Source organism: Epinephelus fuscoguttatus, linkage group LG1, assembly GCF_011397635.1.
Source record: "Epinephelus fuscoguttatus linkage group LG1, E.fuscoguttatus.final_Chr_v1".
NCBI lineage: Eukaryota > Metazoa > Chordata > Actinopteri > Perciformes > Serranidae > Epinephelus > Epinephelus fuscoguttatus.
The window spans coordinates 47,268,591-47,290,340 of record NC_064752.1 but is presented as its reverse complement, the minus strand read 5'-3'; the positions used below and the strand labels follow the sequence as shown (position 1 = coordinate 47,290,340).

Here is a 21,750-nt window from a genome sequence, read left to right as displayed (position 1 = left end):
CTGTCATGTGGAGAGACACCAGGGGAAAATAGAGGAGCTGAAAAGACAGGAGGAGATAAAAGAGGAAGAACTTACTGCCCACAGGGAGAGCCTGAGAAGGGACACAAACAGAGGCGTTCGGTCCCAGCCAGATATGCAGTGTACCAGGAGGCCACTCTCATCTGAAACAACACACGACATCACCTTCAAGATTATCAGCAACACTGCAAAGGGCTATATAAGATAGTCATTGTATCTTATCATTTAAAATAGTGAAGCTTTTAAAGAATTTAAAGGAATACTTTTCCCACAAAATGACCATTTATATATATCAATTACTCACTGCTTGTTTCCTCGAATTTTTTAATTAAACTTTTTCTCGTATATCTCCACAGTGAATGCAGAATCCAAAACAGATAAACATTCTTCAGGAATTTAAGTCATCAGGGTCCAAATTTAACAATAGCACTATTATATCAAAACATCTGTTCCCATATGGGTTTGCTACCTTCTTCTATTTTACAATATCTTAATTTAAAGAGGATAGTAACTTGTAGAAGTGACTCTTTTTTGTAATGCCATTTTGGGGTATTTACTGACATATGTTGCAAAACAAAACTTATAAGTCTCTTCAGCTTGTGTTAACTTCAGACCTTATTTCAGATATCAAACAAAACAAAACTTATTTGCAGGTTTTAGGACTCATTCCTGGACCACTCTATGGATGGTTAGTTCTGAAAGGGTGCTAAACCATTCGTGTGTACGGAGATCATTTTTATTTTAAATTGCCATTTAAAAAATGAAAACATGCAAATGTGGACGTGCTATCTATCGACAATTACTTCATTATGATAAGCAAAAAACTTGGTAGTTTTTCGTTCTTTCATTGATCTTTTTACAGCTCATTATTCAGTCTCTACAAAGCATTTTTAAAAATGCCTAGGAGACTTGTATTTAGTTTAGTTTATCAGTTTATTGGTTAAAAAACATACATTACAGCATTTTAGATTTTCTCTGTGTCACTGCAAATTGAATATCTTTTATATTCAGAGAGCATTTTTAAGGCCTCACTTTGATATCTGCTGACTAAAAATTAGGCTTTAAATTTTCTTGCCTACACGAATAATCAAAAAAAGAAAACAATAAGCAGATCAGTCTTTTGCTGCAGTTCTTTCCCTTATTTTAATTTGAACCCAAGCCTAAGTCTCAATTCTAAACATTTACACTTAATAAAACCTAATGTGATCCTACTCCCACAAACACATCCTCCACCACCACCACCACGTACCATCGCTGTTAATGATGTGGAGCAGCAGCTTCAGGTAGTTCTGGGTCTGCTCCACCAGGTCCCACGACTGAACAACACACACACACACACACACACACACGTAAGGGAAAATACACCGTTGGTACAACAAAGGAAGCTAATCATTTGATGCACAGTAAGGTTGTAAAACAGACAAGTTAAAGAGATAGTTTGGATCTTTTGAAGTGGGTTTGTATGGGGTACTCATCCATAGTGTATTACAAACAGTAGATGTCAGTCAGCATGCTCCCACTTTGGAGAAGCGGGCTGGATTCTGTAACAATTTAAGAATATGCTATGTTTAGAGTATTTTTACTGCTTTATCTTACCATCAGCGATTTCACACAGGGAACTGAAGATGTTATATTGCTCTTTTCAAAGCCAGACTGCATCAATAGAACAGTAATTTAACATCGCTGAACATAGGAGCCGCTGGTCTACCACTGCCTCCTTCAGCTAGTTTGTTTGCATTATTGCGAAATTTGGTGTTAAAGGGTTAGTTTGGATTCACCAAAGTCATACAGTGACACCCACTAACTGACTGATCAAGGCAGTGGTGACCAGCAGCTCCTGTGTTCAGTGAGCCAAAATGACTCAATGGGCAAGTGGCATTAATGAGAGAAATAATGAGGAACTGAGGCCATTGACAGCTTCACTGTAGGAACAGGCTACCTGACATTACGGTAAAGCGGTGAAAGTACTCCCAATATAGTGTACACTTCAACTAATATTGATTGTTTTTTGGTCGGACTTTTTTTCAGGTGGCTAAAATACACATAGCTGCTGACCCCATGCACAGCAGTACATTGCTCAGTTACCGCTGCTGCCTCTCTAAACTGGGGGCGAGCTGACTGACATCTACTAAAGGTAATGCACTGGCAATGGACAACTACCTCTTAATGACCCTGCTTCAGGAAATCCGAACTATCCTTTTAAATTTACACAAAGCATCTTAGACCACACTGTCTGGCAGTATCAGTATACAGGTTATTCCAGCTGTTTGTTTGACCAAATGAAATATTCTAGCACAAGTCTCTTTCTCCAAAATTCAGCTTCACATATATATTTGGTATTTTTGGAATCTAAAATAAAGTTATGTGGGTTTGAACAATGTTTGGCAGCACATGGTGAGTCAGTGAGGTTTAAACCACACTGGAACTGTTATTGTAAGCGTTCAGTGGTTATGAATCACGACCAAAGCACTCTGCAGGTTGGACAACAGATGGCACTGACGCACCACAAATAGTACAGAGACAGAGTGAGTCAGTGTGTGTACACTGAGGACAACAGAGTGAAGCCATGTAATAAGAAAAGGGGCACTAACCTGGTATCGAGTCCAGTCAATGTTCAAGTTCTGAGTAAAGCACAACGGGATTGTCAAAGGAGCGTCCACATAGTCCTGTCAGTGGAGAGAGTGTCATCAGGTTAATACGACAAAGCCATGCTACTGTATGATCACAGAGTGAACAGACTCACAGCAGTTTCTATACCTGATTCCAGTTGAACACCAGGCCCTCAGCTGTGTAGTCTCTGTCTTTGTAGTCCTTAAAAAACTCACACCCTAAAAAAGACAATAAACTCAAATTACCACCCCACAGTTGTATTCTTCCACGCACCAGTCAAGTATCTTTAACAATTTACATCCATGTTTGTGAAAACATGGATGCTTCACATAAATCATTTTATACATTTTAAAAGATCATAGTCTTGACTAATATATCTTATAAGGGGCCAACCACTGGGATCTGAGGTTAGATCTGAAGGAGCTAACGTCTTACAGAGTTGACAAAAAGTTACATATTAATTTATTTGCACTTCAGTCATGGTGGAGAGCCTTTTTATTTTTCATAGTTAAGAGCTCTCTTAATGCTCATCAAAATATTCATTATCTTATTCAGTTTTGATTTAGAGGGCCTACGGAGTTGACCTGTTGTGGTTGAGACACACCTTATAGCAATATTAGTTATTACATTTGTCAAAAAATAGAAAGCTGACCAGTGCTTGAGCTGCATTCCCACCTTTTTGGAAACCAGGAAGCAAGAGTCCTTGTAAAATAGCTAACCCCATTTATACCTGATTTAATGATGTTTTGTAGAAATCTGACAGAGTTGACAAAAATCTGGGACACATCTTTAAAGGTCAAACATTTTCACAACAAATACATTTTAAAACAAAGATGATTATAGCAGTACATTTTGACATCAGTGTTATCTGGACATACTGTTAGTTATAGATTTTGAAGGCTTTAAACACATTTTTTAATTGTTTGAAGTTGTGAATTCTTGTCTAGAACAAGGCTGTTTTCTGGCACAAGGCAATTTTATAAGTTAGAAAAATGAAAGCAGATCAAAATATTTTATAAAAAATATTTATTTCATATATAAATCCTAATAATAATAATAATAATAATGTTTCACACCAAAAATTAAATTAGTGTGTTGATAAGTTACAATTATAAGGTTGTTTTTTTTGGAAGGACACAATTTGTCCCACTCCTCAAACTGGGTGAAATATTTGACTCAAATTGGCCCATTTTTGTATTTATGCCTTGTTACTTATCTGCCAACATATTCACTGATACCGTTATGTCTGCTGATAAACAGTACCAGCTTGGACTGAAAAAGTTACCAAGAGGAGTTTACCTGGGTAAGGCACAGAGAGCAAGGTGAAGTCTGCATAGCGTTGGGCCTTGTCCGCCTTCTCAGAGGACGTCACACTGCAGAGAGAGACAGACACAAAGAGCAACATGAGATACATGGTGAATATACAGCATTTTAATACACAGCACTTTTATATAATACAGAGCCATTTTTGGCTTATCACATCTACAGCAGAATCACTGTATATTTTGCCATACATGCAAAAGACAGTGCTGGCAGTGGGTCTTTATTTTACATTTGGTGAAACATTGTCTATAGCCCATCCTTAATTGTTGGTGTGCTCTTATCATTCAGAATTCAAAGTAATATATTGTATTTAAAGGGATAGTTCATATCATTTTGAAGTGGGGTTATACGGGGTACTTATCCATAGTCAGTGTATTACATACAGTAGATGTCAGTCAACATGCCCCCACTTTGGAGAAGCAGGCTGGAATCTGACATGGAAGCTAAGCATTGTACTGCTGTGGAGAGGTCAACAACAAAACATATTTTAGCCACCTAAAAAAAAGTCCCTCATAAAAAGATCAATATCAGTCTAAGTGTACACTCTATTGAGAGTATTTTCACTGATATTCCTTTTAGTCAGGCAGCTCGTCTCAGCGGGGAAGCCATTAACGGCTTCAGTTTCCCATCTATCTTGTGCAAAGACACCAGATTCTATTGACAAAAACAGTCATTTCAGCTCACTGAACACAGGAGATGCTGGTCTACCACTGCCCCGAACAGTTAATTTTTTTGTATCATTTTGTGATTTTGGAATATTAAAAGGGTTAGTTTGGATTCACCACAGTCACACAATAACACAAACTAATTAACTGATCGAGGCTGCGATACACCCGCAGCTCTTGTGTTCAGTGACATTAAATCATTGTTTTTTTCAATGGAGTCTGGCTTTGACGTAAGCGATATAATGGCTTGATTTTCCTGGAGGAAATCACTGTCTACAGTAAGGTAAAGCAGTGAAAATATTCCAAATGTAGCAAATGCCCAAACTGATGTAGATTTTTTTTTTTTTTTTTTTTAGGTTGGACTTCTTTTTTTTAGACAGCTAAAACACATTTTGATGCTGATCCCTCCACAGCAGTATATTGCTTAGCTTCCTTTAGCCACCGAAAAAAAAGACCCACCTAAAAAAAAAAAAATCAATATCAGTTTTAGTGTGATGTTGTATGTTTAGAATACTTCACTGCTCTACCTTACCATCAGAAGTGAATTCCAGTGAAAAAACAGTGATTTAACATCGCTGAGCACACGAGCAGATGGTCTACCACTGCCTCAAACTAGGGGTGGGCAATGTAACGACTATGTACAATATATATTTTCAAGCAAGATATAAATTTAGACAACACCGTTTATATCGATATAGGGTCAAGTTGCATTCCACGACGCATACCAGTGTGCATCTCTCCTCTCTAACACTCTACACACAGCTCCGCCTCACACACAGTTCTCCAGCAACACTTGAGACCAGTGGTGTAGTGGAGGGCATACGCAGGTATACGGGGTATATCCACCTCTTTTTCTGGCTGTTTACAGTATACCCACCTATCAGTCAAAAAGCTACTGGAATATATATGGAATATATAGGAGAATATACCCACTTTCTCCTCTGTAACCTACCCATCTATCAAGTAGCGCACCTGCCTCATCGACTACAACTACACCCCTGTTAGAGCCCTAGTCTGACGTACACCTCCCCAGAAATGTAATTAACGTCGTGGCTAAGCAGACCTCCTGTCTATTTTTGTGAACTGAAACCATTTCTCTCAGTAGAAGCAAAGTTTTTATTTACTTTAAGATTAGAAACAATAAATTGTAAAGAAAATAAAGCCCACACAAAATGGCATTTTAAGTCTTGTGTGTGATTTATCCTGGCTTCACATGAGTAGCGGTCATCTCCACTGGTTGCTGAGCTAATTTATACAATGTAAAATGCCATAAGCTTATGCTAATAACATTAGCATTTTATATTTGTTTGGAAAATGTGTTCAGTATGAGACAGTTGTTTTGTCAGTGAACCTTGTAAGTTGTAATGGAACCAAATTTTGTTACATACATTATCTTTGTTAAATGTTGCTGATGTTCCTGGCTTCATATGAGTAGATGAAAAGTCCGCTAGTCACTAGGCGAATGCCATACACTTCTGCTAAAAACATTAGCATGTTGTATTTGGAGGGAAAATGGGTCCAGCAGAAGGCAAGTGCTTTGTCCGTGAATTCTGCGAGTTATAGTGTACTTGTGTACTTGTGTTTGAAACTGTCACTATAAAGCCATGCTTAATGTGTGTTTTAGGTGTGTTTTGAATCAACTTTACAGCACTTCACAGAAACCCCACCGCCCACTAGTGTTTTGGAGGTGTAACTGTTGTGTAGCTGCATATTTTAAAACGGGGGAATAAAATCTCTGTCCTTGCATTTTATTTTGATCACAGTCTGTTTTTATTAAAAGTGCTTGTGACATCTCAAATATGGTTTTGAATTGAAACTGAAAACATGTTGCCCATTTCGTAGAAAATCCCGAGATATACACTGTGTATCACCAGTCAGCCTGTAAATACCGAGATATGAATTTTGAGCTGATATTGATTTCTTTAGGTGGGACTTTTTTAAGTGGTTAAAATATGTTTTGTTGCTGACCTCTCCACAGCTGTACATTGCTTAGCTTCCGTGTCGGACTCCAGCCTGCTTCTCTAAACTGGAGGCGTGCCAACTAACATCTTCTGTAGGTAATACACTGAGTATGAAGTATCTCAAGTAAGTGAGAAGAAGTACCCCATACAACCCCACTTCAAAAAAATCTGAACAATCCCTTTAAGTAATGTCAAGAACCATCCATCTTTAAACTGCTGTTAAATAGTGTGATTGTTCACTGCCTGTTTCCTGTCTTTCTAGCATTAATGTTATTCCATGTTATCCTTCTTTAGCTTGTCCTGGTATGATTACTGCTCTTACGTTCACTCACTTTTTTTAGTCAAAAATCAGCAGTTTAACATACTAGCACCAGTACCATCTGTTCCACATGTAACCCAACAGATGCTATTAACAACTACCGTGGATTAGCTCCTAAAATAGCAAGAATGATGTGACAATGATTATCAGGCTCCGAATACACAGAGCTGGATCTAATTACACCAAATCTCAAGCCTCCACTGCTTAAACGTAATCACAAGCACAATGTACACACCAAGTCTCCACTAATGGCTGAATCTGCAAAAACCTTCGGCCAAACACAAATACACTGAGTCAATAGTCAGATGCCTCCCATGAGGTTTCTTTCAACAAAGGCCAGTGGAAACAGTGACCTAGATAACAGCCCGAGTGTGGATGAACTAGTCCGTGCTGTTCCTTACTTTAGGCCAAACTTAACCTTCTTGTTCTCCACCATCAGGTCACAGATGTAGCGAACCGAGAGGTAACGTAGCAGCTTAATGTCATGGCCCCGAACCTTGTCAAACAGCTGGGAGTCCCCGTTCCTGAGGAGGAGGGAGCAGAGGGAAGGATGGAGGGACAAGAAACACAAAAGAAGGATAAGAAAGGAGAAGGAGGAAAATGAAAGAAGAGAAGATTAATAGAAAAATGTACTCACTCTGGGTAGCTGTTTCACTTTGATGAGAAGTTTAATCTCTCAGTCAGTAACATTACTTTTAACTAGGAGTGTAAATTCCAAATTTCATCACAATACTTATCTGTATCGATTCTTTGGCCAGAAATGGTGGCGTGGGTGTCCCATGGGAATTTCAAAAAAACAGCCTATCTTAAAAATGAAGATATGTATTGTTGTTTTCACTTCGCAGCAAAAATTTTGGATCTTTGATCACTGAAACAATATTATGGACCCAGGTCGCCTCACACTTGGAGGTCATTTATTGTAGTGTTTTATCAATATCACAAGTGACATCATCACATACTGATTGAGCTCATAGACAGACCAGGGTCTGATATTCACTGTGCAATAATCTAGTTGAAGGGGAACTCCCTTTACACTGCCTCTTCAAGGCGAGAATTTCATGCCGTTATGTCACCTTGCCATTCTGAACAAAAAGTACAATCACAATAAAGACAGACAGCTGTTTCACCTTTAAGGCATCTCTGGAGGTAGTAACAGTTAAGAAACAACATCTATGTACAAGGCACAGCTAGCAGGATGGGGTCATGGAAGGCACAGGTGTGATAGTTTGATAACGTGTTGTGCGTTTGACCCACCAGGATATTTACAAAGTAGCTGATAGCAGTTAGCAACTAACTCAAAGAAGAACAGTGGCCAAAAATGTCCACACATTAGGAAAACAATGAGATCCAGGAGCTCCTTACCCCCTGAACCAAGGAAAAGATCAGTCGCAATATAACAGGTATGGCAAATGATTGTTATTGCCATATTATGCCATTGTTATAGAATAGAAAGTGCTGCTGACGCATATCATATATGTCACACAAGAGGGCGAGGCTGCTGTGTTACATTTCATGCCCGTCACGCCTCTTTTGTTTCCACAATGCTGGCATGCTGTCTAAAACCACACACTGGAGCAGCATGATGCCGCCATTGTTTGGTTCTACATAAAAATGCAATGGCAGCATAAACAAGAAACTTTGTAGCGCCGTTACAGCACCATCTCTGAGCTTAAATGACTCGTAGGAACAACAATTTTTGAAAGTGGACCAGTAGTGAGCAAGATGGCTGTAGCCAGCATTGGTAAAACAGGCAACAACATAACCACTTATTGCAGGTGCACCCCTCCATTTTACTTTCACTAATAGTGCTTGATTTTGTCACCAATAGGCTAAAATGGTTATGATGAGCGTCTGTCAACATAACTTAACATTACTTATTACTTAACTTACTTAATCAGCTAAATATTCAGCCATGACACAGAAAATCTTTAAGATAAGAGTAAGAAACAGTTTCTGTACTACAACGAAACAAATCATTAACTCTCACTCGCGTTTCCACCATTTACTTCCTGCAACAAATCACCTCTCATTAGATTTCAGAATGAGACTTTTCGCCACTGCCAGCTGCAGCACTGTCTTTCTTTCGGTAGTGGACTAATTCAAAGATTTGTTGTCCCAACGAGACATTAGACACAAAAACATGGGAAAATGGGGTCCAGGTTGAAAAATACCAGAGTTCCCCTTAAAAGTCATGTGATTACCTGACTGCGCTGTCATCCTCTGGAACCTCCTCAGACTCTGTCCACGTGTCATCAGTGCCCCCTGAAAAAAACAGAAGCGTGATGAATAAGATGAATATCTTTGATCAGAATGAGGCTAATGACAAGTACTCAAATTCTGTACATCATTCATCATTCCTGTTACTGCATCTCGCTAACTTGGCTGCACTGCATGTTACTAACTCTGCCTCTTCTCCAGAGCCTTTGTGCTCCACTGTCTCTCAGATTAACTCATATCGCAGCGGTACCTGGATAGTGTGACGTGTGTGGTTGTGCTGCTGCCATGGTCCTGCCAGATGCCTCCTGCTGCTGCTGTGATCATTAGTCATACTTCTACTGTTATTATACACATATGATTATTGTCACATATGTACACTATCAGATATTAATATATACTTTCAACATATTGTACCACAGTAGCCAGAATTAGAATTATAATATCATTACTTTAACTAATGTTGTTATAAGCTACTGTCATTACTGTCTGTCCTGCATCCCTCTCTGTCTGTCTCTCTGTCTCTCTCTTTCTCTGTCTCATTGTGTCATATGGATTACTGTTAATTTATCATGTTGATCTGTTCTGTACGACATCTATTGCACGTCTGTCCGTACTGGAAGAGGGATCCCTCCTCAGTTGCTCTTCCTGAGGTTTCTACCATTTTTCTCCCTGTTAAAGGGTTTTTTGGGGAGTTTTTCCTTATCCGCTGTGAGGGTCCTAAGGACAGAGGGATGTCGTATGCTGTAAAGCCCTGTGAGGCAAATTGTGATTTGTGATATTGGGCTTTATAAATAAAATTGATTGACTGATTGATTGATTCACAATTACAGTACTTGTTATTTCATATAGTTGATAACAAGTTGAGTTTTAAACATGAAACCACTCAGAGCAAACATGCTGAACGCATCTCAAGGCAGATATAAAGGACATAACTGTGCTGGAAACAAATACCATATATGAGTAATTGGAAAATTTGAGATTGAACATTTGAAATAGATAAAATAACTACTGCTATGACTTTCTTCCTGGCCTCCTCGTTTATACGAAGTCACATTAAGGTTCTTTTTGGTAAAGGCTATCCACTGAATAGGGGGCTTAGCCCAAACCTGTGTAGGGAGGTCCAGGGGGGGGATCCTACCCTTGGAATTTTTATGATGAACAAGCTCTATGTTGATGCTGTTTTCATGCTCTCTTCTTTACCCTTAAAAGCTATTTTTTTCCCAGATTAATCATAAATTGTGATGTTAGAAAAATCTGCAGTTGTTAGTAATTAGTACTGAGTAGAAACAGAATACTTTGCAACTGCTATCATTACACTTAGAGAATTTTGAGGTATTTGGACTTGAGTATTTCCATTTATTTTTTTCCCCTATGGATTTCTTTTTTCACTTTATTAATTTTTTTGACTGCTGTTGCTACTCTTTGTAAAGCGTCTTTGAGTATCCTGAAAAGCGCTACATAAATCCAATGTATTATTATTATTATTATTATTATTATATAATTATTATTATTATTATTAATATTATTATCTGTGCTGATATACTTACACCGCACTACATCTCAGAGGGAAATATTGCACTTTTTACTCCATTACATTTTTTGTCTGCTTTAGTTACTTTGAAGACTCAGTTATGAAACAAAATATAATCAAGTAATAAATAATAATGTATAATGTATCAACACCCCACATGACAGAAGCTACAATTTACCAATGTTGTCTTAATATCTCATTTGCAGACTACTGCTACAGGCAGCGATAGACGGTTGTTCTGTCCAGCAACTCCACAATTCAGCCGTAGCATCATCATTACTAACTGTGCGTTCCAATACCCATACTTCCATACTATATAGTATGCCAGAAAGAGATTTAGTATGTCCCAATACATAGTATGTCAAATGCAGTATGCCAAAAATACCAGAATGTTCTACTACATCCGGTCATATTTGGCAGTATGCAAGCCACCGTGCTTTTCTGGCTGTTCTGGCTGTTCTGGCCCACAATCCTCTGAACAGCGAAAGATTTGTTACATCAACTGACCCGCAGACACAGACTGTTGACAGCTGATTGACAGCTCTCAGAAGCCGCAATAACGGCTGACAGTGAATTCAAGTATGTGATGACCAGTCTTTTAGTAATAATAGGAATATTAATTGTTAAAATGAAAAAAAATAATCAGAAAGATTACCACCAGCAACAGGACATAACTGTGAAAATTACAATGACAGAGAAATGCATATGTAATTTTACTGTGGTGAATATAATATGTTAGAATCTACCTTGTATGCAGCTATAACATCAAAGTTAAAATTTCATACATTGCAAAGTAACAACAACAGCAGGTCTCTCCAGGTTGACCTGTGTCTCCCTACAAGCGCAGTTTTGTTTTATCTCTAAGGTAACAAATATATGAGACAGAGGGTCAAAGTTCAAGGCATAATGTTATGAGACAGTAGTCTGTCCCCAATGTGTGCATACTGCATGAAACAGTATGTACTTTGTAAGGACAGCTGCAGTACCTACTAAAAGTTAAAAGACATAGCATGCCACTCAGAATACACCCAAAGCTGTTGTTTCAAAATCAAAGAATATATTTATTGATAGGAGCACTCGCATAAAAACATAGCCCTAGCAGAGCGCTAAATATCTTTTTAATTTATAAACAATTCTCTGTCATAATCAACAGAGGGAGGCACGTAGAAACAGCTGTAGCAGCATGTTGTGTGCGACGCACTGTCACCTACTGTTATGTTAACACTGGGCAAATGTGCAGAAAGAATGTTTCAACCAGAAAGAAGACAATTTGATTGAGCATTTACATGATAATTAGGTGCTAATATTTGCCAATTGAACGGCATATCAAAGGTTTACATCATAGAAATAGAGTGACAAGGAATCAGATGTTGCAGATATGTCTATACTCATATGATGGTCCAAAAGTAAAAACTCTTAAAAAATCTTAAAAATCTTAAAAAATAAGGCATCAATTTCAATGAATTGATGACAGAAAAGATAATGCGTTTAAAAAATGAATGCTTATTAATCACATACTGTAGTGCCCTTTGACCCGGTGCACCACTGAAGGCCACAGCGTCACATGATGGTGACCGGCGAGACAACACTGCTTGGCCTTAGCTGCACCGTTTTCTGCAGTTTTTGCAATAAGGAATTGTCATACCATCGGAGTACTGCAAGCCTGAAATATCACCTCAACGCAAAGCATTTAGCAGCGAACCCAGAGGTCCGAGCTAGCACAGCCTCTGATGCGAGCGCTAGCTGCAAACTTTGTCAAGCTACACTCGACCAGGCGTTCAGACACAAACTGAGTAAGCCCACCTGTGACCAACTAAACTTTGTAACAAAATGGACTGCAGACCAGTTTTGGATAATTGTGTCCAAAATCCAGCAGCTTTACGATGCCACATCTGCCAAAATTAATTTGAACTTCATTTTTTACATTCACAGCAAAAATTGATGTATGTGATTTATTTTGATTAATTAATCATAGAGCATGTAATTAATTATTTTAACAGTCTGACAGCCTTATTTTTTATGCTATTTATGTTTAAAAAGATATTATTTGTTTAAGTGTTAATACCAGATCTTTTTAAGGCTCAAATTTTAAAAAAAAATGTATTTTTTAAGATATACAATAACAATTTGAACAGTATACAAATCATAAAAATAAAAACATAAACAAATGAAAAGGATTCGTGTTTGTAATCGATGGGTGTAGTCAAGTTACCAACAAAGCTGGTTCCAAATCACACTTCCATTTTCAAACTGATACAATGACTAATGATTCAAACTAAATCTGCCAAACAGTGACAAACTGCTGAGAAATGATCCCCCTCACACTCAGCCTGGTTTCACAGAAACAGTATATGTGTAAATCAATACGACTTCTGATCAGTTAGAATATACTATTTATCTTCAGTAGATCTGCAAAAGTGATCCTCACCCCTAGCAGCTCTTCTGCAGGACTGTCTGTGTTTGTCACAATAAATAGAGCCAGGGCTTCTGACGCAGCAAGTCTGACTGACAGACTCACACTCAGCACACTCTCCAGTTGTTTGTCTGTGAATGATGCACCTTGAGTTTTGATGACATCTAGCTCTTGTTCTTACTGAAGTTGAATGCACTTATTGGAAGTGCTTTGGACAAAACCTCTGCCAAATGAATGTGAGTAATGGAAAAGCCCAGTCAGCGAACTGGGACTACAAGCTTTGCCGCATAACTTCATTTGCTAATAGTTCACAAAACCTGTTTCAGGCCATGACAGAAGTATTTCAGAAATGAGGAACCTCAGTGAGGGTTTCTATCCCCTCTGGGCATCTTCCTAATGCTGGCCAATTACTAAAGGAACAGATCATTACTGCCTCAGGTGTGTGCAGCCTGAGAACACGGAGCTGGACTTCTGATTTAGACCAATGTATAGAGCAACTAGAATTACCACCCCGCAGTTGTACACTTCCACGCACCAGTCAAGTTTCTCTTACAGTTTACATCCATGATTGTGAAAACATGGACGCTTCACACCCATTGTCCCCCCGACAGCACAGAAGCAACAGTTTCTATGTGGACACCCAAGATGTCGCCAATTCAGTATCTGACCAAATATTTCCCCTTCTGTTCCTGAGATATGGTGCTGAATAACCAATTAATGAAATTAATTATCCGATTAATTGAGAAAATAAACAGCAGAATGTTCTGTGATGGAAATAGTCAATAATTGCACGCAGCACTAATCTAAACCACATCATTCCAAGATTAAACTGAAAGTGACTGTAATTGAAATGTCACTAATAATTCCTCATTGCACACGTAAACTGTGTTTGAACAACTTTAATGAGCACAATAGGTCAAAGTTAAGAAAAAAGCCGGTCTGTTAATTGATGAAATTTTATATCAGACATTTTAGTATGAATTCTCTTTCGCATTTATTTTCCATGTAAGTTTGGATACAACGTGGCTTATCATCTGACTCCTCACGTTGCTGTACGTTAAAAGTTATTTTCGTCAACACATCTCACCAATGAACTTTGTGAGTACACTGTTTGAATAACTGATTAAAATGATAGCCAAAACTAAAAAAAAAAAAAAAAAAAAAATCAGACCCAAGCAGCAAAACAGTGGTATTATTCTAGAGTTGTTGTATATTTTAGCACATTTACCACAAACTGTACACTTGAAATTGCAGACAACATTTTCAAAGGCACACCATGACAGACAAGATCTATCAAAGTGAATGTTTGCTTTATTTGTATCCTTTAATCATCATTTTATCATATTACAGTAAGTGTTAGAAAGACACATTTCCTCTTATTGGCTCTACTTGGTGACATCTGAATGAAGCTAATCCCAAGTCATTTGGAGGAACATAAAGTCTCAATGGGAAACTTTGACAACTGTCTGACAACTGCTGCAACTAATAGAAGGTCAGAGAGCACACAGGGAACTGCAACCACCCATGGAAAACAAGTCAGCCACAACTTCCCCTGTTAGGCTAAATTTAAGATGAGTCTGTGTGTGTGTGTGTGTGTGTGTGTGTGTGTGTGTGTTTGTGTTGGGGGTTGTTGAACCTGAGAAGATGTAGTTGTAGCCCGTGCGTCCATACAGCTCCCCCCATCCTGCCAAAGTGGACGACCGGCAAATATGCTGCAATGAGGAAGAAGAGATGCTGTATCATTTCACTTCTGGAAAATGATTTTTAATACTTTGTCTAAATTACTTGGCCACATATATAAAGAATGCTAAGTTTTCTGATATTCCAACCTTATTCATTGTTGAGGGCGGAGGGTGTGGCTATGTTTTTTATTTTGTTTTGTTTATTTAATCTCCTCTTGTTTTTGCAGGTAGAGGCAGAACCTTAATGTACTACTGAACATCCTCATTATGTTCATGTACTATTGTTTTGGATCTAGTGAGACCAGTACCCACCTCTATATTGAAATACTGGTATTCATCCCCTAACAGCACATTATAAAAGGTGACTGTATTTGTCTTTGATACAAATGTTGTTTAATTCTGTTTTAAAGAGAAAAAAAAGGTTTAAAAAAAGAAATGATGCTGGATCAGCCTGTTGTTTCACTGTTCACACTCTCAGCCTAAATATACAGAAGAGGTAGTGGCGGCAACAGAACATCTGCTAATTTCTTTCTATGAAGCGGTGACACCTGGAGGTATTTATTATTTTGGCTCCATAAACAGCCTTGCATTTATCCCTGTTGTTCCAGTACAAGCTGCAATGATAATGTTACTTTTATTTTTATTTCATATTCTCTGATATTTCATATTTCTGATTCTGATTCTGAGGCAGTGAGGGTTAAGCTCTTCAACTCAGTGGGGACGTCGGCCATCTCGGCCAATATTACTGTCTTTAAAAGGCTGTAGTGGGCTAAGTTTTACAGCTGGTGAAGATACTGGTATCATATGAAAGTAAAAGACCTAAGGCATTCACTGGTAGAAACCATGTTATTCTAGCTTCTCAGGGAAAGGGGCTAAATAATAGTCTTAAGTAAGGCTACATTTTGGCGAGGGGAAAAACCGGCATCGCCATTTTCACAGAGTTCCCTTGACCTCTCACCGAATGAAAATGGGTTCTGTGGGTACCCACAACTCTCCCCTTGACAGACATGTCACATTATGCTAGTCTCATGCAGTTTTGTGAAAAAAACCATGCAGTTTTTGGCATGCAGTACAACTGTGTTATTTTTTCCCCACTGTATGTGAATATTTCTGCATATTAGGTCCCTAAACAGTTTTGGAAATGCATTAATTTGAAATGAAATATAATAGATAATGAAACTTACAGCCACAAACTAGAGACCTCGGGCATTCAGTGGTTTTCATAGGTATATTGACAACAAGGGGGTCTTAGCAGTTTCTAGAACAGAAGTGCTTGCCATCCAGTCGCCAGAAAAATTATGTCAAATGTTTTTGACACCAAATCACAGCGTGGGTTTTTTATGGTGTTCTTCCAGGTCTTAATGGTGTCTTAATGTGGTATTTAGGATGGATTTTTGACCATTTTAATTAAATCTAGAACACAATGTTTGTTGCAGATGCATGACTAGAAAACAATTGACACAGTGCTGAGCTGCATCTCAAATTAATGTTCAGGTTCCCAGCTTTCAGATGTTTTCTATGTGGCGTATACTGTTGACCTGCTATCCCCCCTTGAAAATCTCCAGTCCCCTTTAAAATCGACAAAAATTGGTCTATTGTAGAGAGAAGTGGAATAGAAGAGGTCAAAGAGCAGCTGATTAGTGGTACCTTGCCATTGTAGAGGATGACGGGACAGACAAACCTCCCTCTGCAGCGAGCCAGCTTACTCCGGTTCACCAGGTCCTGCAGCTTACTTATCTGAACTGTGCTCTCAAACCTACACACAAAGCACCATGTGTTATCCATCAGTCATTTGACTTAATCTCTTAAATGTAATTCATCACATACCACAGAAAATATGATTATAAAGCTACACGCTAACACTGCTGACACCTCCAAATAATAAACTGAGCTTATCTTCTGACATGCAGGTTACAGTTAAGTGGGATATTCTGCCTTTGCTATTCAACAAGTGAACAACCATTGATTATTTCATTACATTAACCAATATATCTTAACTGCCTGCAGCTATTTTGGCCATGATAACACAGAAGCTTATAAAGGCTTGAATAAGGAGCAGTTCATTCAAAAAAAAAAAAACAAACTCATGAGCATCTAAGATAATCATAAAGGAACTAAGAAAACCCAGCAAGGGCTTTCTACATTTACATCAAGCTGTCTAAATTTTACAGTGCTGTTTTCATGTGACAACTATTTGAGTCCACATTAGCATTTTGACGTTCATTTTGGAGAGCTGTCTGCCCACAGTGGGACACCTGAAAAACATGAAAACAGCTCAGTCTCTTCCCTAATAACAAAACTGCATCACAGCCAACATTTTGTCAGAAGCAGGACAGACAGGTGGACATCATCTGACAAAATCAACATGAGTACATGTTAATGACAAGAGCTGTGCTGTATTATCAGTCATACTGACATTTACAATGCATGATTACAGAAAAAGCTGGAGAGAACAGAAATGTTTCCTCTCAACTTTGCAGCCACACAGCTCCTACCTGTGACCACGCTCTACACAAAGCCTGTGAGCCTGCTGAGTGACAGCCTGTTACACCTTCCTTCAGCGTCCTCCTCTCTCTGTACTCATATATACTCACCCATACTGTGTCTTCATACCGCTGAATTGACCATATAGTTGTTCTCATTCACATACTTGTCTGTTTCTGTTATTAGATCATTGAACAAGTTTAAATTCCCATAAACACTACATGTTCCTAAACACTACCAAGCTACATAACTTTTCTACCATGGCAACTATTTTATGTATATTTATGCTGCAAATATACTGCACTATTGAATTTTTAATCAGGGCTGCACCTGACAATTAGTTTCAATAAACAATATTATGCCGCTTGGGGTCTCGCAATCAAAACAATAACAAAAGACAGTGCAGTGCTTCATTGCAGTTGGTTTCTCCTGGTTAGAATCAGGAGGCTTTTACCAGGAGCCAAATTATCCCCACAGGTCTCTCCCTCTCCAAAACAAACGAACCAAGTGATTCAAACTAGTAAAAACTAGGAGTGATCACCACAGGATCCATGATACAATTTTATCACTATACTTAAGTCAAAATTAAGTATTTTTGTGATTTTAAATTTGCGATGTGCTGAGTACTGCAATACAACATTCAAGTAATGGCAAAGTGTGTCCAAACTTTTGACTGGTACTGTAGATTCACTCATTGTTTCAACACTGGTAGATACTGTCATCACAAATAATACTGTCTAAAAAGCCCTTTGGATGTGTGTTTATTGTTCACAATTCTTCAACTGACCTCAACTCTGCTATAAATAATTTAAAATGTTATTTCCCAGTTTATTACTTTGAATCATGGGAAACTGCAAGACAGACAATAACATGAAAACACGGACACATTTTGCTGGAAGGAAAGTTTTCCGTCCTCATGAGGGATTTCCCCAACAAGGAGGCCTTTTTTAATACAGTATATTAAAGTTTCCTCCTATGTTAAAGCACATCTTCTATTTCCAGCGCTACAGTGGAAAATAGTTCAACTGCATTTAACAGCAGTGAGAAATAAGGACTTGTTGAATCACAGCAGATCATTCTCCATTTCCAGCTACAATGTGGCTGAATCTGACTAAAATGTCACTTGGCCCCCTTTGATGGGGTCAGAGAGGCTGGAGATGGAGGCTGACCTTTGCTCCCTGCACTACAGTAAGGTGTGCATGATTAGAGGAGTGACACAAATAAACAAGAGGGTAATTAGTAACTGAGTGGACTGGACTTTGTATTGGAAAATGATGGTTTGACTGAGTGGTGGAGAATTACCTGTCTCTCTCGACATCTGTGCATTCATACTCCAGGAAAACTATCTGCCGGGGATAATGGCCGCACACTTCTCCATTGGAGTTATGGATGATACTGTACTTGTAATCTCTGGCAAATAACTCCAGACAGCGCTTCTCTATCACCTCCACCTGAGGAGAAACAAAAACAGAAGTTATAGTAGTGGATTAAATGAAACCTCAGTTTTCATCTGGAAAATGACAGAACTTGGGAATGAGTCTTTTTGGATCAAACTTAACCAGTAATTTAACTGGGTAGAACAAGGTCTAGCCACAGAGTCCAGATTCATTTCTTTGGTTTATTTTTATTAGACCCTGATTGATCACAAAAATATACAGGAGTTTATATGGAGAGTAAATCCATAAATATGAATTACATTAAGCCGCATACAGAATCAGGGCTGCACAATTAATTACAATATTATCGAAATCACAATATGGCCAAGTGCAATATCCACATTGCAGAAGCTGCAATCTTTTGATAAAGGTATAATGTAGGGACGCACGATATTGAATTTTTGGTCAATATCGGATATATATATAACTGATTTGGCTGATAACCAATACCAATATCGATAAATCCATTTCTTCCCCCACCTAATCTTAGTGATCATCAAGTCTCTTTTGTCGTGGAAATAACATCATATTATGCATGCATAGTATCATGGCCCACCAGCAGATGGAGGCTTGAAATACAATGCTTTTCAGTGTATGTGATATTCATTCATTGTGTAAAATAAGAAAAAGAATATTGGCCGATCCTGAGAGTTCATTTTAAAGCCAATATCAGCTGATACCGATGACATGCCGATATCATCGTGCATCCCTAGTGAAAGGTGCTGCCATAACATACCATATTTACCACAAAAAATTAAGCGCTGTGGTGCTATAGATATGCCCCAGCCTACATCATCATATTCCAGACATGAGTAAAAATATAGGCTAATACATGATTTTATATATAAACAAACCTATATATATATATATATATATGCACATTGCAATACTTGTCAAAATAACCACAATAGGATTATTTCTATTTTTTTGCATATGGTGCAGCCCTATTCAGAATAATTGTTACCTTTACACTGATAGCTTGATGGCTTATTCATTACAATGACTAGAGAATTCATCAATCATGGATCTAATACTAGCCTCTCTAAAAATAATACAAAATATACTGTACAAGTAGACCGTACGAGAGAGCAGTTTTGTGATGTCAAACTAATTATTAGATTCAGACTTCCACACCAGTAAAGCGAGTTTCCCTTAACCGCTCAATAGGTCACACAGCGTGTAAGAAGTAACGTTAGCACCATCCAAGTCCTAATGTGTGGCATTCAGATTACTAGAACTTGCCTGACAGCGGGCAGTTTTACTCTATTCATCTTTCAACTCTAAACTTATTATTAAATTTACATGTTATTGATTGAGCAATAGCACGTCAATGTAATCTGATAACTTCTCAAATATGTATAAAACTATCTTTAATAATCAGACAAATATTAACAACACTTCATAATCAATTTTTTTAAACAAAATGTCATCCATTTCAAACATGACCGAAGGATAGAAGTACCACTAACGCAAACATGCATCTACGTAACAGCTGTTCTAAAGTAGAAAGCAGTGTGTATCCATAAAAACACTATAAATCTGTCGAGATTAAGTGCAGCTTGGTGGATCTGAGGTAAGCCGAATTGAGAAATGATTCTTCAAGTTTATTATGAGCTCATTAATCACTGAATACAGTCTTCGTTGTTAAGCTGAGGTACAAGATCACTTTAATTTCCTTGACTCTGCGAAGCAGTTTGGCTTATCATTCATACAAGACTATGCAACGTAAAGCACACCGAATGATGGCGATCCCCTCAATCTTACCCGAGGAATGACTTCCTTTGCTCTGTACTGCATCTTGGAAAACAAATCTATCAAATCCGCTATTTCCTCGCTCTTTCTGACCGACAGCCCGGAGGCCGTGAAGCCGCCGGCCGTGGAGGGGGAGGCGGCCATCATAGCGCCTCGACCCGCGGTGGTGGCCTCTAGCCGTACTCGACCTCCTTCAAACACCGCAGAGCCTTGTCCTTTGGAACGGGAAGACCGACCAGGCCATCCCTTCCCAGCCAGCTTCTTCCTGACTGCCCGCTTGAGGGGGCCGGAGCCGGGGACTCTTCCTGAATTCAGCGCACCGGCGGGCAGCTCCACTCTCCAAACACAACCCGTTAGCCAGCCCTCACAGCCAGCCACTCACACCGCGGCTGCTGCTGCTACCGGAGTTAGCACGACTAGCTAACAGGCTAGTTCAGCTTCTCAGGCGCAAGTTGATGGTTTCCACTCACTCAAACCCCCTGTATAAACATTTGAGGCAATATCAGACCTTCACAGTCCTCCACATCACCACGGTTTGGTTTGCGACTACAGGTGAAGTAATGCTCGACTCTCAGCACCACCTAACTGAACTCCAGTCAGCTGGAGTCAGGAAATCTCCAGGATCCTTCCCGGCCTGCACACGTTTCCTCAATGTCACGTCTTCATGACTCCTCAGTAATAACGGCCATAGCGGTTAAAAGGTTAAAATTATACAGTAGTCAACCCCGTGGCTGTAGGATCGCAATGCTGCATATGTTGTTATTGGTAAAAGCCCCAGCAGTGGAGAGTGGTGTTGCAATCTGTGTACTACTGTCTGGAGGTACAGCAGGCGGTAAACAGGAAGTTAATGTGACCACGTGACACAGCCATCTCCCCCCCCTTTAAATGACGTTTGTTGTTGATCAGAACTAGGTCTGATGTTTTGGAGCTGTCTCTATGGTCTGCAACTATCCACAGTTTGTTTACTCAGACAATCTTTCCCAGTGTTGCAAACACAGGTTTCTAATGCATTGGAGATCTCTTCTATTGGTGTGATCCTAGATTCACATCTTATCTCCAAGTCCCACATTAACAAGGCTAGAGAGATGTAGAGAAATTGATTCATGCCTTTGTTTCAAGTCGACTCAACTACTAACTACTCAACCCAAAAAACACAACTGAGAGACTTCAGCTCATTCAAAAATCTGCAGTATGGCTATTAACCAGAACCAAGAGGACAGAGCACATCAGGCCAGTCTGAGCTGCTCTGCACTGGCTTTCTGATACATTTAGAATTGATTTTAAGGTCCTCCCCCTTGTACACAAAGCCCTAAATGGGCTAAGACCAAGCTCCATTGCA

The 21,750-nt window shown here is 38.9% G+C and overlaps 1 protein-coding gene across 1 annotated transcript in view; it reads right to left on the bottom strand.

Annotated features, from left to right (window-relative positions):
- The window catches only part of mtmr14 (myotubularin related protein 14), a 50,481-nt gene extending 29,216 nt beyond the window's left edge, over window positions 1-21,265 (bottom strand). The window contains exons 1-11 of the mRNA XM_049571039.1: window positions 20,424-21,265; window positions 18,526-18,674; window positions 16,387-16,495; window positions 14,694-14,769; window positions 9,098-9,158; window positions 7,298-7,420; window positions 3,928-4,001; window positions 2,776-2,846; window positions 2,610-2,684; window positions 1,268-1,334; window positions 76-161 (exon numbers count right to left, since the gene is read on the bottom strand). Of these exons, the coding sequence (XP_049426996.1) occupies window positions 76-161; window positions 1,268-1,334; window positions 2,610-2,684; window positions 2,776-2,846; window positions 3,928-4,001; window positions 7,298-7,420; window positions 9,098-9,158; window positions 14,694-14,769; window positions 16,387-16,495; window positions 18,526-18,674; window positions 20,424-20,558 (1,026 nt within the window). The 5' untranslated portion in view covers window positions 20,559-21,265. The remainder of the gene's footprint in view (window positions 1-75; window positions 162-1,267; window positions 1,335-2,609; window positions 2,685-2,775; window positions 2,847-3,927; window positions 4,002-7,297; window positions 7,421-9,097; window positions 9,159-14,693; window positions 14,770-16,386; window positions 16,496-18,525; window positions 18,675-20,423) is intronic.
- Between the last annotated feature and the right edge of the window lie 485 nt (window positions 21,266-21,750).